Genomic DNA, 19534 nt, shown 5'->3' with positions numbered 1-19534 from the left:
GAAGGATTGAGCAATTTTAGTTTAGTGGTTGATTTAGTCAAGCGAATCAAGTTTTGGTTGGGTGATTTGTGATTTGCAGAAATTAAATTGCATGGAAATAAAGAGAACAGGGAATTAAAGTGCTGAATCTTAAAGAACAAGAAATTAAATAGCAAAAACTTAGAATGCAAGAAATGTAAATTGCGGAATCTTAAAGTGCAAGAAATGTAAACGGCTGGAATTATAAAGGGAATTGGGGAATGGATTTGCAGAATTTAAACAAGGAGAAGTTGAATTGCATTAAACAGAAGAGTAAAAGGGAATTGGGATTGAAGCGGATCTTGAAGCAGTAAAGTAAATGAACATTAAAAGCAAGAAACAAAATTTAAATTGGGAATTTAGATCTCAGGGCCCAGAGACTAGAAAACCAAGTCTAGATCTCAATGCCTTCTTAGATCCAACAAGAACAATTTCAAGGGAATTGTAAATTGCAAGGAAAGTAGATGAGAAGTAAGTAACAGAGACAGAAATTTAAATTCAGTAAATAAGCAGAGAGATCCAAGGATGAGATTGAAACAAAATTTCTTCAAATCTCCAACCCAAGATCCAAGACAAGTGTAATTGAAATTGAAAGCAATAAAACTAAGAGGAAGAGGAATGAATTCTCCTTCCCCAAGACAAAGAAATTAAAGATCACTCCAAGTAGCTCAAAACCAAAAGCTCTCTCCCAAAATCACTCAGTAAAAACTCAAAAGGAAAAAGCTCTCTAAAAACTTCAAATCCTAAGCTATTTATACACTTTCTTCCAATGATCATTAAGCATTCAATTGGGCCTTTAGTCTTGATGGAATTGGGTTGATAGTAGCCTCCGTTGATTGCTCTTGGTGTTGGGAAGAAATCCATTAGTGAACCGGGCCATGAGTCATTCACGTTTGAGCCAACGTTTGAGTCAAACGTTGACTCAAACGTTACTTGAGTGAAATTATGCAGCATAGGCCATTTGCTGTCATCCACGTTTGAGCTAACGTTTGAGGTCAAACGTGAGCTCAAACGTGGTTCTTCCCTCTTGCATGCTTCTTGGGGCTACTTTGTCCTCTTGTTGTGTTGCCAATTTTTGTGTCCAATAGAGACTATTATATATGGTTGGAAAGCTCTGAATGTCAGCTTTCTAACCCACTTGGAATCACCTCAATTGGACATCTACAACTCAAGTTATTCTTGTTTGAAGTGTGCCCCCTTCATGCTGTTTGGCGCCAACGTTTGACCTCACGTTTGAGTCAAACGTTGGCTCAAACGTTGCTGCCTCCAGGGATGCCATCTCTTCTCTTTGGCGCCAACGTTTGACCTCACGTTTGAGGCAAACGTTGGCGCAAACGTTGCCTTCCCAGGAGCTTCAATTCTCTTCTCTTTTGGAGCCAACGTTTGACCTCACGTTTGAGGCAAACGTTGGCTCAAACGTTGCCTTCCATGAGCTTCATTCTTCAGCCAACATTTGACCTCAACGTTTGAGGCAAACGTTGGCGCAAACGTTGGCTTTCCCCAGGGTGTTCTTCAACTGCTACTCACGTTTGAGTTGACGTTTGACTCAAACGTTAGCTCAAACGTGAATTCCATTTTCTTAAACCCATTCTTGCAACCTTCTTCCATAATGTTGGCACATCTTTTGTTTCCTTTCTTCACCTACAAGTAATCAAAACAACCAATCAAAGTATCACAAAATTCACAAGGTTTATAAATCAATTAATTATCAACTAAAGTTGGCTTGAACCTCATGATTTTGTATCAATTAAAAGGTGGTTGATTGATTTAAGGAAACCATGCAATTCCAATTCAAATGGTTGATTTATAATACAAGAAAGTGCATAAAACTAAATGAAAACAAAAGAAAAAGACTAGTGAAACTAGGCTAAAATGACTTGTCATCACAACACCAAACTTAAAGCTTGCTTGTCCCCAAGCAAGAAAAGAATTATTATGAAGAAAAGATGAAATGGAAGAGGATGTTCATGCTAGCAGAGTATTATTGATAGTTCATGGGGTTTTGTGTGGATATGCAAATACTCACTTCTTATTAACTCCTAGGCCTAGAAAGTCTCCTTCAAGCTTCAAGTGACATACTGCTATGACCTCTCATTATTCCTTTATCCTTGGCTATTACTTTGTTCATAAGCTTTATTTGAGTGTCATGTGTAGCAAGTCCATTTTCTTTTCTTTATACTTGACACATTATTCACCATAGACACTTGGCTCACATTCCTTCTTAAAACATTGATGCCCAGCACCTCTTTGGGTTACTAAATGCCTTGTAGATAGGTTGCTCTTGATAGTGGACTTTCAGCTGATGATCCCGGATTAGTTAGTCACCGAGTGTTGATGCACTCCTAAGAGCTTACTAATCCAAGCAGATCCTAGTACAAAGACATCACAGGCATATATTTTACAGTTCAAGCTATTGGTGTCCAGCTTTGTTTCTTTTTGTTCTGCCACTTTTTGGCTATCTTTTTTCTTTTTTTTCTCCTTTTGTTTTTCTTTCTAACCAAGGAATTTAATTCAATTGAGATTCATAGACAGTAGGCCACTCTTTACTTAGAAGGAGATATCCTGGCTCTTTATTCATCAAAAGTGAGCTATTATACAATCACACACATACCACCACTTACTTTTATCCTACTTTTATCTAACAGAGAATATCTTGCTTCATATTCAAACTGTTCTTTTATTGAAATTAAAGATGCAGGGGACAACACATGCTTTTTGCTAAGTGAACGTAAACACACAAGCACACACATAAGCTAGTTTACTTATTTTAAAAGAAACAAACATAATGCAAAGACTTTTAAAGGACTACTTAAAAATGCAAAGACAATTTAGAACAGATAGAATGCATGCTTTTTTTTTTTTGTGATGAACAAGGAGCAAGTCCACCTTTCATTTGTCATGCCTTTTCTTTCTCCTTTCATACACTTGGCTGCTAGTGTTCTCACCATCCTTGTTTGGTGCCTGTTGATCTTGCCAAAAGCCAGTCTTATTCATAGCCTCCTCCACTCTATCTTCAAGTCTCATAGGCCTACTTACTTCTACCTCACTTCTCTTTTTGAAGAATTCATCAAAAGTTGGGAACGCTGGATCCATGTTGTGCAAATGTTCTCCAATATAGTTCAGTTTGATTTGGCTATTGATGTTGTAATCGGCTTGTACTTCATACCTTGCATCTTGGAGTGTTGTGAACTCTTTAAAAGCCTTCAAATTTTCAGCTTGCATTTGTTCCAACTTCCCAAAAGATTCATGAGATTGAAAGGCATGTTCTTCTTGCATCACAAGAAATCTTGACTCGAATTCATTTTGTTTGTTCATTATTCTTAGCTCCCTTTCTTCTTGTGCTTGTTGGTTTTTCATGTACAGAGAATGGTATTCCTCTTGCCTGTCTTGGATTCTCGTGTACTGTTGAGACAATCTCCCTATTGCTTCTTGCATTTGAGTCATATCCATATTGCCATGTGGGAAAAAGTGTGGATGTTCCTCCTCCTCTTGTGGCTCTTCTTCTATGTGTGGCTCATCTTCTTCCATTGGTTCTTCTCTTCCTCTTCTTCTTGGTATTCTTCGGCTTTGCTGTGCTTCAGTAACAACCATCATTCTTTCAACGGTTATAGGCATTCCCGGGCGCAACCATGTTGGGTTTGCCTCCTCCATTGGCACTTTGGCTCTCATGCATAGACGCATAATGGTGCTCGGGTAGTGCAGCCACCCTTCGGCCGAATTTTTCTCTGCTAACCTTTGGATGTCATTTGCAATGATTTCATGGACTTTCACTTCATCTCCCATGATTATGCAGTATAACATGATAGCTCTCTTCTTATTGACCTCCGAGTTGTTTATTGTGCCTAGGATTGATCTCTTCATTAGCTCGTACCAACACTTTGCTTCAGGGGTGAGATCTCCCCTTCTCAAGTACTTGTACTTGTTTTTAGTGGTACCTACCCATTCTGTGTTGACTACGCTAATCTCGCTGGCAATCTCATCATAGTCCTGTTCTTCATTTAACCTTTGATGATATCCTGGCTTATCAAAATGAGTTGCCCTTAGTTTTAATACTTTCATGATAGTATTTGGGCTAAAATCTACTTCAGTTCCCCGCACATAACTCTTGTAAGTTGGAGGTTGATCCATTTCGGTTCTTGGGGTGTTGGCATAAAATTCCCATATAATGTTCGCATTAATCTTGGTAATTGGTGAAATGAGCTCCTCCCACCTCCTCTTCCTAATCTTGGCTTTCATTTTTTGACACTCATCGTCTAGCAATAGGAGTGGAACCTCTGGATGTATTTTCTTCTGCCTCATCCATTCAAGTTGTAGTTGATGGTACCAAGATCTAAATTTCCATCGATCAAATTCATGGGTGCTTTCCTCAATCATAGGCTCTTTTCCTCTCTTTCGTTTGGTTCTTGAGGACGAGGCCATGATTGTTTAATTTGCTGATCTTTTTGAGGGTGGAGGAAGTGTGAAGAAAGTTGGAGAGTTTGATGTATGTTTGGAGCAATAAGAAATTGAGACCGAACTTGCTATGATAAGAAATGATGAAGAGAAGTTTAAATGGTTAGAGTTTAGAGTAAGAGAAATGTCGCACAAAGTTTGTTATGTTGAGGAGTGATGAAGGGAATGAAGTTTCTAAGGTTGGAGTGATTCGGTCATGTGCATGGCTTGAAGGTGGTATGTTTTTAAATGAGCAATGAAGGGCTAGGATGCAATTAGACACTATGGAGATCAAAGGTATGCATGTAAGGATGAATGAAGACAAAGTTTGCTCCTTCCCTTGCCTTTGCCGTGATCATTCTCAAGGAGTGGCAGATTTCTTTCTTGAAGCATGTGATGGGATTTTGTCTTTATGCTATGCTTTCCTTTGTCTTGTCTTTTTCATTGAAGATTCTTTGACTTCCTAGTCATCACAACAAGACAACATACATTAGTCTTATCCAACCGTAGCAAGAGTGTTCTTTTTAGTAATACTATGTGAACCATCAATTCTTATCTCATTTGAACCGTGACACTCTTTTTGGAGGACACCAAACTTAATGTTTGGTAATGTATAAAGAAAATGAGTCTCTTCCTCCAATTAGTGAAGTTCAAATGTCAAATGTTCATAAGAATTGTTTTCATTACACTTTCTTTTTATCTCTTTTTTTTCATGAAGGATCAATTGTATCCTTAAATCGGTGCATCAAAGTTTGATGAACACCAAACTTGTTTCTTGTCAAAGGGTACATCACAATTAATGCCTTCATTGCCGAATAAGAATTTTTCTATTTATCAGGTTTTGGAAAATAACATTTGTATGATTATTGATGCATGAGTTTCAAATTTTCATGAAGCTATGTGGACACCAAACTTAGTGTTTGGCCATATGCTTTATCAAGACATTTTAAGCATGTGAAACGAAATTCTTTGTAACATTGGTTTAGTGTGCTTGGAGGTACACCAAACTTAGTATATGTTTCATAACAGTGCATGCAGTCAATGGACATGTTCATGAAAAGAGAAAAGAATTCATGCTCAAATGATCATAACTTATTTAATTTAAAATGACATGAATCTTAAAGCATGGGTTGCCTCCCATGGAGCGCTCTTTTATTGTCACTAGCTTGACATTGAGGCTTTCTTTTATGGTGGTTGGTGTTTGTAGGGCCTCAATTTGTCTCCTCTGACCGTGATCCTCTTCTTTGTTCTCTGGTGTTCAATTTCAGCATGCTCTAATGATAGTATGTTGCTGACAGTATAGTAATCCTCGGTTTGTTGATTTGCCCCCAGCTGTTGATATATCAGTTGCACTTTATCACCTTTGGAAAGCCCCTCTGTTGGAATCTTTCTGTTCTTCCAACCCCTTTTTGCTTTGTTTCTGCGTTTCATCTTTCCTTTTGTTGTTCTTTCTTTTCTGGCCGTAGATTTTCCTTGGGGACCTCTCTTCTCAGTGGCCAATACTCTAACATCCTCTTGGGCTTTTTCATCAGTCTGCACAATCCTTAGCATTGGGATGTTGCTGTGACTTTCCTGGTCATTTTTCATATAGTCTTTCTTCTCCTTGCTAAATTGTGCCTCTGGTAATACCTTCAGAGTGACACTCTGGTCATGCATCCTGAGAGTTAATTCCCCTTCCTCTACGTCTATGATAGCTCTAGCAGTGGCCAAGAATGGCCTTCCCAGTATAACAGAGTCACCATCATCATCGTTTGATTCTAGAACAACAAAATCAGCAGGGTATATAAAACTGTCCACCTTGACCAAAAGATTTTCAATTATACCCCTGGGATATACCATTGACTTGTCTACCAGTTCCAGAGACATTTGTATTGGTTTGACCTCCTCTATATGCAGCTTTTTCACCAAGGAGGATGGTATTAAGTTAATACTTGCTCCGAGATCGCACATTGCTTTAGTGATGGTCAATTCCCCAATGGTGCAAGGCAACAAGAAGCTTCCTGGGTCCTCAAGCTTGGGAGGAAGCCCCTTTTGAATCAAGGCCCTGCATTCCTCAGTAATCATTATGGTTTCTTTCTCATCCCAGCTTCTTTTCTTGTTGATAAGATCCTTTAGAAACTTGGAATATAGAGGCATTTGCTCAAGTGTTTCAGCCAAGGGAATATTGATTTCCAACTTCTTAAAAATCTCAAGGAATTTGTGAAAATGCTGGTCTTTAACCTCTTTGTTAAACCTCTGGGGATATGGCAGTGGAGGTGTGATGCTCTTTCCTATTTGCTGCTGTCCCTGAGCTACTTCCTTTGAGCTATGTGGCTGGTTGTCCCTCTCTTTAAGTTTCTCAGTGTCTTTGTTTGGCATCACAATTTGCTCCTTGGCCTCATCTGCCTTTGTTTGATTCTCATCCTCCGTTGGTTCTTTGATGTTCTCTGCTTGCTTCCTTGTAGTGTCATTGTTGCTTATTAATGTGCTCCCACTCCTTAATTGTATTGCCTTGCATTCCTCCTTGGGATTTGGAATTGTGTCGCTGGGCAGTGAGTTTGAAGGTCTCTCAACAGATACTTGCTTGGAGAGTTGCCCCATCTGTCTCTCTAGGCTCTTTAGGGAGGCTTCCTGATTCTTGGTTACCATTTCCTGGTGTTTCAACATTTTGTCTATCATGGCCTCCAAGTGAGTGATTCTTTGGGCTTCAGGTGATACTTGAGGTGGGTTATGAGATGTGGGTGGTGGATGGTAGGCATTTTGGTTGGTGGGTTGGTTATTAGATTGGTATTGGTTGAGGTTGGGGTAGTTGTTTTGAGGTTTTCTGTAGGGGTTTTGGTTAGTTTGCTGCTGGTTGTGGTTTTGGTTGCTTCTTGGGTTGTGTTGGCTTGAGTTCCTCTGCCATGGTTGTTGGTTTTGGGTATGGTTATCCCCCCATCTGAGGTTTGGGTGGTTCTTCCAGGATGGATTGTATGTGTCTCCATACACTTCATTCTGTCCAGAGTTTTGGTTGTGCATGTACTGGACTTGTTCTTGCTGCTGCTCTTCTTGAGTCTCTTCATTTTGCACCTATGTGGATGATGGTTGGCTTGTGTTGACTGCAGCAACTTGGAGGCTATCAATCCTTTTGGCCATTTGCTCAAATTGTTGTTGAATTTGCTGCTGCATCATCTTGTTTTGAGCCAAGATTGAGTCTACTCCTTCTAGCTCCATTACTCCTTTCCTTTGTGATGGTTGGCGGTTTCTTTGATGAGCAAAGAAATATTGATTGTTGGCCACCATGTCCACAAGATTCTGAGCTTCCTCAGCAGTTTTCATCAGTTGTAGTGAACCTCCAGCAGAGTGATCTAATGCCTCCTGAGATTTCAATGTCAGGCCTTCATAGAAATTTTGCAGCACGTCCCATTCATTGAACATCTCTGGGGGACACTTTCTGATTAAGGCTTTGTACCTCTCCCATGCTTCATACAAGGATTCGGCATCTAATTGTGTGAATGTCTGCACCTCGGTTTTCAGCCTGATGACTCTTTGGGGTGGATAGAATTTGGCTAAAAATTTAGTCACCAAATCATCCCAACTAGTGATACTTCCTTGGGGAAAAGTTTCAAGCCATTGTGCGGCCTTATCCCTTAATGAGAACGGGAACAGCAGAAGCTTGTAGGTTTCAGGATTCACGCCATTGGATTTGATAGTGTCACAGATCCTTAAGAAGGTAGATAGATGTTGATTTGGATCCTCCAATGGTCCTCCCCCAAATGAGCAGTTGTTCTGGACCAATGTGATGAGTTGTGGCTTCAGTTCAAAGTTATTTGCATTGACATTAGGGGTGAGAATGCTGCTTCCACAATGTCTAGCATTTGCAAAGGTGTAGGAAGCCAATACTCTCCTCTGTTGTGGTTGATTATTAACTCCTCCTCCTGGGTTAGATGTATCTCCTTCCATCTCGTGGTATTCTTCCTCAGATTCTTCTTCTCCAACAATATTTTTCCCTCTTTCGGCTCTTCTTATCCTTCTAAGAGTTCTCTGATCAGCTTCAGATAAAACAGGAACGGATCTCCTTGTACCTGACATACAAACAAAACAAAAGAAACACCAGTAAGATCACTTCAATCTATTGCTAGAATGAAGTTTAGTTTAAGGAAAAATTCAAACAGTTAGTGGGTTAGTCCAAGATTAAAGAATCAGAGAAGAAAAAGTGCTTGATCTAGATCTCCACTTCACGTAATCATTGTCAATCTAATCAATCCCCGGCAACGGCGCCAAAAACTTGATGGGAAAATTTGTGGAAAACTGAATCTTCCAAAATACCCAAAACTAACCGGCAAGTGCACCGGGTCGCATCAAGTAATAAAAACTCACGGGAGTGAGGTCGATCCCACAGGGATTGAAGGATTGAGCAATTTTAGTTTAGTGGTTGATTTAGTCAAGTGAATCAAGTTTTGGTTGGGTGATTTGTGATTTGCAGAAATTAAATTGCATGGAAATAAAGAGAACAGGGAATTAAAGTGCTGAATCTTAAAGAACAAGAAATTAAATAGCAGAAACTTAGAATGCAAGAAATGTAAATTGCGGAATCTTAAAGTGCAAGAAATGTAAACGGCTGGAATTATAAAGGGAATTGGGGAATGGATTTGCAGAATTTAAACAAGGAGAAGTTGAATTGCATTAAACAGAAGAGTAAAAGGGAATTGGGATTGAAGCGGATCTTGAAGCAGTAAAGTAAATGAACATTAAAAGCAAGAAACAAAATGTAAATTGGGAATTTAGATCTCAGGGCCCAGAGACTAGAAAACCAAGTCTAGATCTCAATGCCTTCCTAGATCCAACAAGAACAATTTCAAGGGAATTTTAAATTGCAAGGAAAGTAGATGAGAAGTAAGTAACAGAGACAGAAATTTAAATTCAGTAAATAAGCAGAGAGATCCAAGGATGAGATTGAAACAGAATTTCTTCAAATCTCCAACCCAAGATCCAAGACAAGTGTAATTGAAATTGAAAGCAATAAAACTAAGAGGAAGAGGAATGAATTCTCCTTCCCCAAGACAAAGAAATTAAAGATCACTCCAAGTAGCTCAAAACCAAAAGCTCTCTCCCAAAATCACTCAGTAAAAACTCAAAAGGAAAAAGCTCTCTAAAAACTTCAAATCCTAAGCTATTTATACACTTTCTTCCAATGATCATTAAGCATTCAATTGGGCCTTTAGTCTTGATGGAATTGGGTTTATAGTAGCCTCCGTTGATTGCTCTTGGTGTTGGGAAGAAATCCATTAGTGAACCGGGCCATGAGTCATTCACGTTTGAGCCAACGTTTGAGTCAAACGTTGACTCAAACGTTACTTGAGTGAAATTATGCAGCATAGGCCATTTGCTGTCATCCACGTTTGAGCTAACGTTTGAGGTCAAACGTGAGCTCAAACGTGGTTCTTCCCTCTTGCATGCTTCTTGGGGCTACTTTGTCCTCTTGTTGTGTTGCCAATTTTTGTGCCCAATAGAGACTATTATATATGGTTGGAAAGCTCTGAATGTCAGCTTTCTAACCCACTTGGAATCACCTCAATTGGACATCTACAACTCAAGTTATTCTTGTTTGAAGTGTGCCCCCTTCATGCTGTTTGGCGCCAACGTTTGACCTCACGTTTGAGTCAAACGTTGGCTCAAACGTTGCTGCCTCCAGGGATGCCATCTCTTCTCTTTGGCGCCAACGTTTGACCTCACGTTTGAGGCAAACGTTGGCGCAAACGTTGCCTTCCCAGGAGCTTCAATTCTCTTCTCTTTTGGAGCCAACGTTTGACCTCACGTTTGAGGCAAACGTTGGCTCAAACGTTGCCTTCCATGAGCTTCATTCTTCAGCCAACGTTTGACCTCAACGTTTGAGGCAAACGTTGGCGCAAACGTTGGCTTTCCCCAGGGTGTTCTTCAACTGCTACTCACGTTTGAGTTGACGTTTGACTCAAACGTTAGCTCAAACGTGAATTCCATTTTCTTAAACCCATTCTTGCAACCTTCTTCCATAATGTTGGCACATCTTTTGTTTCCTTTCTTCACCTACAAGTAATCAAAACAACCAATCAAAGTATCACAAATTCACAAGGTTTATAAATCAATTAATTATCAACTAAAGTTGGCTTGAACCTCATGATTTTGTATCAATTAAAAGGTGGTTGATTGATTTAAGGAAACCATGCAATTCCAATTCAAATGGTTGATTTATAATACAAGAAAGTGCATAAAACTAAATGAAAACAAAAGAAAAAGACTAGTGAAACTATGCTAAAATGACTTGTCATCAGTCATCGATAATTTTTTGTAGATATTATTTTTATACTTCATATGGTGAAGGAAAAGTATATTTTTATATAAAGTATTTGTTACAAATATAACTGAAACAGAATTTACTAGCTTGGTGATTATTATTAGATGTGATAGATATTGGTGATCCAGAATTTTTTTGTCGGCATTGTGATGCTATGATGTGGTATGAGGAGAGATCAGAGAAATCCAAAACAGGATCCAATATTGAGTTCTCAATATGTTGTATGCGAGGAAAGATACAACTGCTATTTTTGCAACATCCACCACAACTCTTACAAGATTTAATATTTGGAGCAGACCAAAGAATACAAGAAAGAAGTGTCGAGTATGTAACCATTACCAATGGTGAAAGTCTATTTCAACAATCTTGGTTAATTGCTTTTTCATGATTAAAGCACAAAGATTGACATACTATCGAAACAACCAAGACAAAGTGAGAAGTGATATATACAAAGAGATTCAAGATGTTTAATAATTGTCAAGATGCTATGAGAATTGGTAAGAAATATGGATATCCAGACCTCTTCATCACAATGAGATGTAACTTGAGTTGGCAAGAGATTTGCAGAATTAATAATCCAAGAAACTTAAAGGTTAAAGACCGACCAGATATATCGTGTATTAGGACAGTTAATGACTTAATGGTACATGTGATATTTACTATATGAGAATTTTATTAACTGTTCAAAGAGGTTGCACAACATATGAGTCTATTAGAACAGTTAATGAGATTACATATTCTAACTTCTAAGATGTTTGCTATTCCATGGGACTACTGTGTGACGATAGAAAATTTATTGCACCTATTAATGAGGTAGCAGAACTTGCATTTGGTCATCCATTGAGAAAAGTATTTTTTGATGCTACTGATATTTAATAGCATTAGCAAACCAGATCGTGTTTAGAATGCAATTGGGACATTATTTTCTGACGGGGCACTATATGAGAGGAGAAAAGCATTGAAAAATCAAGGTATTTCACTATGTCTTTTTTTTATATCAAGATTGTATTCTCTTACTACTTTTATTTTTATTAATAATATTAATAAATTTTATTTTGGAATTACTTATTAAATATTCATAAAATCATCGTATGCTTTTGCTAGGACATGACTGATGACGAATCAAAAAACCTTTGTCTTATTGAGATTGAGAAGATACTCAACAGCAATGCGAGATCTTTAAGAGACTATCAATCAATGCCATATTCTGAGGTGTCTGATGTTTTCTTTTTTCAGAATAAGCTAATAGAGGAGGAGTTAACATATGACACAAATGAGTTGACTCATACAAACTTATATACAGAACAAAAGATGACTCATGAGCAAATGTTAGTATTCGATGAGATACTCAATGCTGTTATTGCAGACTTGGTGGTTTTTACTTCGTTTATGCGTATGGTAGGTGTGATAAGACATTTATTTGGAATGAACTTTCTTCTACTATTCAGTCTAAAAGAAAGATTATTTTAAATTTTGAATCCAGTAGAATTGCATTTTTACTCCTACCTGGTGGTAGAACAGCTCATTCTAAATTTTCAATACCCATTACAATCACTGATAAATCTACTTGCAACATCAAGCATGGCAGTTTGAAGGCTGAGTTGCTCATCCAAAATAGCTTAATAATTTGGGATGAAGTTCCAATGCTCAATAAAATGTGCTTTGAAGCACTTGACCGGACGCTCAGGGATCTTATGTCAGTTGCTGATCAACATAAGACACATCAACCATTTGGTGGAAAGGTTGTGGTTTTAGGAGGTGATTTCAGACAGATACTTCCGAATTCTGATGATTCTGAAAGAGAGTAGACATGATATATTGTCATCATCTATTAACTCATCCCATCTGTGGTTGTTCTGTAAGGTTCTTAAGCTGCATACGAACATGAGACTTTTAATGTCTTCTTCGGGTCAACAAAATGGTGAAATGAAGAGATTTGCTAATTAGATACTTGATATTGGAAATGGAAATATTGGTTTTGCTGTTGGTGATGAGTCAGAAGTTGAAATTCTAGGTAATCTACTAATTATAATTACTGATGACCCTCTCTCTCATTTGATAGACTTTGCATATCCAAATTTGTTGTAAAACATGCATATTACATGTATTTTTAGAGTAGGGCCATTTTTGCACCACGCTTGAGAGTGTCGAGAAGGTAAATGATTTCGTCTTGACAATCTTTCTAGAAATAGAAAATGAGTATTTAAGTTCTGGCACAAGATGTCAAGCTGATGAGAATGAAGATGTACAATAAGAGTGGTTCACATCAGAGTTCCTAAATGATATCAAATATTTGGGACTACCTAACCACAAGTTTACTTTGAAGGTAGGAGTCGCTGTAATGCTACTACGAAATATAGACTTGACTTCAAGTTTATGCAACGAGACAAGGCTAATAATTAACAAACTTGACAAAAACGTAATTAGAGCGACAATTGTGACCGGTAGAGATATTGGCGAGAAAGTGTACATTTCAAGAATGAATTTGATCCATTCAGATTTAGGATTGCCATTTAAGTTCCAACAGAGACAATTTCCATTAATAGTGTACTTTACAATGACCATCAACAAGAGTCAGGGTCAATCATTATCACATGTAGCGTTTTACTTGCTAAAATCAGTGTTCACTCATGGACAACTTTACGTTGCTTTGTCAAGAGTTAAGAATCGTAGTGGCCTCAAGGTTCTAATTCTAGACAACAATGACGGCAATCCAAAGTCATCAACAACAAATGTTGTGTTCAAAATTTTTTTTAATAAAATTCAGGTAAAAAATAGTATTTTCATTTTAATAACATGTTATGATTACACTTTTGTACAAATATTTACTGTAGATATAACTAATTTATCTAGAACTCTACTTTCAGAGTTGAAATGAAATTTGTAACAGGGAGCACAACATCATATGTGAGGTTAGTAAAATATTAAGTTGTCGATAAATTTTCATTAGCCTTTTGATATAAAGTTTAGTGTAAAACTGACATGTTACTATTACAGTTATATATGTTCTTATTTTTTCAGGTCTCTTTCCTTATGGTTCAAGAATATTATAGAATTCAAAATGTTCTATTTGCATTTTACTTTGAATAGAGATAAAACAACATATTCAGTATGTTTATTATATAATGATGATGATCAGTGACGGATCCAGAAAATTTTAGAAGTGGAGACAAAAATATATACACAAAAATAAAAATTGTTGAACATTATTAATTATATAGAGATATAAAAATTAAAAAAGTTAGTGAACACTTTTATTTTTAAAATATTATTCATTATATATAATTTATAAAAAAATATTTTTTTTATTTTTAAAACTTGAACTTAAAATATTTTAATTAAATTATAAAAAATTGTTATTCTAACTTATTTTTTATACATATTAGATAATAAAAGACTGAATCAATTAGCACATTAGCAACTAATGATACACTAGTATTTATAATTTGAAACTAGAATTATTAATGAATACTAGAAAAATTAAATTTGTATATAAAGAATATGTTTATATAAAATAATAGAAACATAATTTATAATTTTTTTCTTTCTTTTCAAAATAATTAAATTTGTTATATATTTTTTAATTAATTTAATTTTGATATAATGTTAGATGAAAGATTTTATATGTAATATAGGTACATATAATAGAACAAAAGATATAAAATAAGTAATAAGAATGAATAAATTGAGAATAAAATAAAATATATAAAGTCATGAAGAAAATAAAATATTAGATTAATATTTAAACTATAATTGCTTGAATTAAAATTTGCAATTAAAAATTTTAAAAAGAAAAACAATGAAATTGGAAGATATATAGAGTCATAGAGAGCTATATAAAAAATATATAGAATTTAAAATTTATTTTTTGATAAAGAGAAGATGACCACTAGATAAAGAATAGAAAAAGAATGTTAAAAATATAAAAATAAGAAGAGGATTTAAATAAATAAAAGAGTGATGACCCAAAAACTAAATTTGATTAGGTTAAATAATAGTTAAAATGATAAAAAAATAAAAAAATAAATTTGAGATTTTGACCAATTGAATTTAATTTATTTGTAATGGAGTCATTTAAAATTTAAAATAAAAATATATTATATATAACTATTTCTTTTTTTAAAAAAAGAAAATACAGTGGGGGCAAGTGCCCCTTCATGCTCCAAGCTGGGTCAGTGCCTGACGATGATAGTATTATACTAAACTCGAAAAATTTATGATTATAAAATATTATTTTTGATTTAACATGTCAAATTAAAATGTAACGCACGGCTTTAATACTAGTATAGTAATACAAATGGGGAGTTCATATGCTGACGTAGCACTCATACGCTGAGTTTGTGAATTTATTTGCTTAGGTGTCATCACTAGAAATTTTTAAAATTATATTTATAAATTATAAATTATTATTTGCTTAGGTTGTTACTTTTAAATTTTAAATTATTTGCTTAGGTTGTTTTACATAAGTTGTTGTTTTTTAAATTTTAAGTTGTTTTGCTTAGGTAGTTATTTTTTAAATTTTAAGTTATTTGTTTAGGTTGTTATATTTTAAATTTGAAGTTATTTACAAATTACTCTTTTAAATCATAAATTATTATTTACTTAAGTTGTTATTTTTTAATTTTAAATTATTTGTTCATAAATTAAATTTTTTGAAAAATTAATTTAAATTTATTAAACTAAATAAAGATGTTATTTAATTATTTAAATTTTGCCAAGATAAATTTTATTTATAAATTAAGTAACAACTTTTGTCGCATAAGATCTCTTCTATGTTTAATACGCCTCAGGTATAGTTAAGAAGGCACCTTTTTAAAAATCTGTTGATTCTTTTTATTTGAATGCTATGTTTAAAACTTTGAATATTTATATTTCTTAGGATTTATATTTTAAATATATTTATATATTTATTTTATCTGTAAATTTAATTCAAATTTAAATTAAAGACAATCAAATATAGAGAATTCTAGCTGTGGTCAACTATAAAAGTATAAGTTATGAGACATGTATAGCACAACAATTCAAAGTACATTAATTCCTTCCTTTACATATATCCAAAATTTAAATTTTTTCTACTTTTTCCAATGGCTGGTATTCACAAAATTACAGAAATCAATGCTATAGTTGACAATTTGTGTGTATGTATATGAGTGATAAGGTTATAGATAGTACCAAGATACGAAAATTCTCCATTACTATACTCAATTGAGATGGTTCGGCTTGATGAAGACGTGAGTTTCTTACTAATTTCTTAAATAATATTAAATTTATATTATTCATATTTTAAATTTGTTTGTTTATCCCTATTTAATTGTTCTTTGATTTTTGTTTATCAATTCTAGAGAGGAAAAATACATGTCTCAGTTAAGAAGACTCTTGTGTCTCGATTCGCTAATTTGCTAAGAGATAGAATATCTTATTAAATAAGATATTTTGGTGTTGGACTCAATGTGGGTAACTTCAAGACTACACATTATAAGTATGTGGTTAATTTAAACCAACATACCGATGTGCACATACTTCCAGAATCATCAAGTATCCCACGATATGAATTTAATTTTGTGAGTTTTGACACTCTCAATGCTCCTGGGTTCGATTGCACATATTTGGTTGGTAAGTTTATTGTTTTAGAAAAAGTATAATTCAGGGATAAAATCATTTATTTTATTGATAATTTCGGTGTATTTTTTTCTTAACAAACTTATTAACAACAAACTTTTTTATTATATTTTAATTCATTCGAGATGTTATTGGATATCTTGCTGGAATTTAGAGTGAGAGGATTATTGAAAAGAAAGGCAAGTCTACCAAGTACAATGTTATTGAATTAAAGATCGATGATGTGTACACTACAACATTTTTAGGTTGAGACAACATTTAAAAAGTGTTGCCTAAAGGCTGACAAAAGGTTGCTTTTGATCTATGGCAATACTTTTGGACCTAAGGCAACGTTTTTAGGGGGCGTTGCAGATGCAGACGTTGCTTTAGATCAAGGCAACACTTTTTTGCTTCAAAAGCAACGCTTTTGAGGGCAACACCTGGTAAGTGTTGCCTTTGGTTGATAAATAACAACATTTCAAAGGTGTGTTTGAGACAACACTTTTGCAGTGTTGTCTCTTCTCTCGTATTTTGGTCACTACTAAAAAGTGTTGCCTATTTTCAATAAAATGTAACTCTTTTACGTGTTGCTTATAAGTTGGAATTTGTAATCCTTTGAAGTGTTGCCTATTAGTTTTGAATATGCAACCCTTTAAAGCATTGCCTTTTCTTTTAGATATGCAACTTATACAAGTGTTGCCTTTTCTTTTGGATATGCAACTTATACAAGTGTTGCTTTTTCTTTTCAATATGCAACCATATAAGTGTTGTCTAATATTCAAAATATGCAACTAATAAAAGGGTTGCCTTTTTGACAAAAATAAAAGTTACTTTTGTAATAAAAATACAAAAAAAAAATAAAATTTTTTGTTCATACATATATAATTATTTTAATTAATAAATAAATTTGTGCACAATAGAAAAAATTTATAAAAGAGACAAAATAACTAATAATAAAATTCTAATTAAAATAGATATTAAAAGGTTCAATTAGTATTTCAAATACATATTCATCAATAATTCTCAACAAAACAATAAAATTCTTGTCTAACAATAATTGTCATAACAAAATAGTAATTAATATTTGTCAAAAAATGTCAATCTACTTGCGTATCACTACAACATTTTCAGGTTGAGGCAACATTTAAAAAGTGTTGCCTAAATGCTGACAAAACGTTGCTTTTGATCTATGGTAACACTTTTGGACCTAAGGCAACGTTTTTGGGCAGCGTTGCATATGCAGTCGTTGCCTTAGATCAAGGCAACACTTTTTTGTTTCAAAAACAATGCTTTTGAGAGCAACACTTGGTAAGTGTTACCTTTGGTTGAAAAATAACAACACTTCAAAGGTGTGTTTGAGACAACACTTTTGCAATGTTGTCTTTTCTCATATTTTGACCACTACTAAAAAATGTTGCCTATTTGCAATAAAATTCAACCTTTTTATGTGTTGCTTATAAGTTCGAATTTGCAATACTTTAAAGTGTTGCCTATTAGTTTTGAATATGCAACCTTTTAAAGCATTGCCTTTTCTTTTGAATATGCAACCTATACAAGTGTTGCTTTTTCTTTTGGATATGCAACCATACAAGTGTTGTCTAATGTTCAAAATATGCAACTAATAAAAGGGTTGCCTTTTTGATAAAAATAAAAATTACTTTTGTAATAAAAATAAAAAAATAAAATTTACAATAAAATTTTTTGTTCATACATGTGTAATTATTTTAATTAATAAATAAATTTGTGCACAATAGAAAAAAATTATAAAAGAGACAAAATAACTAATAATAAAATTTCTAATTAAAATAGATATTAAAAAGTTCAATTAGTATTTTAAATACATGTTTATCAATAATTCTCAACAAAATAATAAAATTCTTGTCTAACGATAATTGTCATGACAAAATAGTAATTAATATTGATAATAAAGATGTCAATCTGCTTGCATATTTTGTATCCATGCTTGACTTGTCCCATATGCTAAATCTGCAAATAATATACAACAAAAAATAAGCAACTTATCATTAAAACTGAAAAATTATAATAATAGAATTTTTTTATGATATTAAATACATAAATATAAAAGCAATAAATAGGTCTAAACAACTCCTTCTAATATTCCTGACAACAAATATCATGAGAGTGAATGAATAGATGGATTGAATGGGTCTGGGTCTTCTCATGAAAGAAAATTTAATCCCATGTATATAACTGCATTTCCATTGGATGAACTTTTAATATGTTCAAATATTCTCGTTAGTAACTTTTTACAAGGAAACTAGTCAAGGCATCAACCAATTTATGATTAAAACCATAACATATCTAACAAATAACAGTCAGCATTAGGCATTAAATTCAATCTAAATGGGAATAAGAAAACAGTTTGAAATTTCCTTAAAAGATAACAGTCCAACAGTAATGCCAATAATTCATAAAATTAAAATTGAAAGTCAGCCAAGGACATGGCCAATCCTAACCTCTGGAAAATTACAACTGTGATGTGTTATTAACTATGATGGCAGGCCTAGTGTCACACATTATTATCACAAAAAAACTTAATTAGAAGCATTAAGTCATGGCAAAGTTTGTCACATAAAAACTTTCGCTTTTTTGTTCATGTCTAGGAATTTCATAGGTTAATTACTAGTTAATATTAAGTTCATGTCGCAGGATAATTGCCTAAGACTTTTAGAGTCTTTCATCAGCTGTAATCATCCAAGTATGTGAGAACTACTGTACTAGATTCACAAGCTAGTTAGCAACATATATAAAAGTTAAATTAATGTTTCTTGGTCAGTGTATCCCCCTTCATACACTTCAAGAACTAAAACAAAACAAGACAGAACTGGGGGAAGAATCAAGGTATAATAGACTGGTTTGTTGATTAAGCTCAAAATTAAAGAGTAAAATTAATTACTTACAGAACTGAGTCCCCAACAAAGGCCATTGATTTCCCTTTGACCATCTTCAAGAACTGAGTAGCATCAAAGAGAGGAAGCTAACACTCATTAGGTTTCCATCTCCATTGAAGAAACTCCCTGTCAGGTCTTCCATGCAGAAGGCAATTCTGCTTGTCAAATATGAAAGGGCATGTCCCATTGCTGTAGTACGGTCCCTTCAGATAAGGAGTCTAGTTCCCAGAGAAAACATTGCAACTAGTCCTTCTTGTTTCTTCTTTAGATTCAAAGCTTGTGG

General features: G+C 34.3%; 1 protein-coding gene across 1 annotated transcript; it reads left to right on the top strand.

Annotated features, from left to right (window-relative positions):
- Window positions 1-11204: 11204 nt before the first annotated feature.
- LOC140179287 (uncharacterized) lies at window positions 11205-12549 on the top strand. The gene is made up of 3 exons (XM_072218001.1): window positions 11205-11384; window positions 11846-12139; window positions 12190-12549. The coding sequence occupies exons 1-3, from the start codon at window positions 11205-11207 to the stop codon at window positions 12547-12549; spliced, it is 834 nt and encodes a 277-aa protein (XP_072074102.1).
- Window positions 12550-19534: the final 6985 nt, after the last annotated feature.

Source organism: Arachis hypogaea, chromosome 15, assembly GCF_003086295.3.
Source record: "Arachis hypogaea cultivar Tifrunner chromosome 15, arahy.Tifrunner.gnm2.J5K5, whole genome shotgun sequence".
In the NCBI taxonomy this organism is placed as follows: domain Eukaryota; kingdom Viridiplantae; phylum Streptophyta; class Magnoliopsida; order Fabales; family Fabaceae; genus Arachis; species Arachis hypogaea.
Note: the sequence above shows the minus strand (reverse complement) of the source record. Positions and strands in the feature narration are given on the sequence as shown.

Excerpts from the sequence above, each read along its gene's own strand:
- LOC140179287 (XM_072218001.1), top strand. The coding sequence starts at position 11,205 with ATGTTTAATAATTGTCAAGATGCTATGAGAATTGGTAAGAAATATGGA. Across the intron at positions 11,385-11,845 it reads GGACAGTTAATGACTTAATG|GACATGACTGATGACGAATC; the intron begins GTACATGTGATA and ends TGCTTTTGCTAG. Across the intron at positions 12,140-12,189 it reads TTACTTCGTTTATGCGTATG|TCTAAAAGAAAGATTATTTT; the intron begins GTAGGTGTGATA and ends TCTACTATTCAG.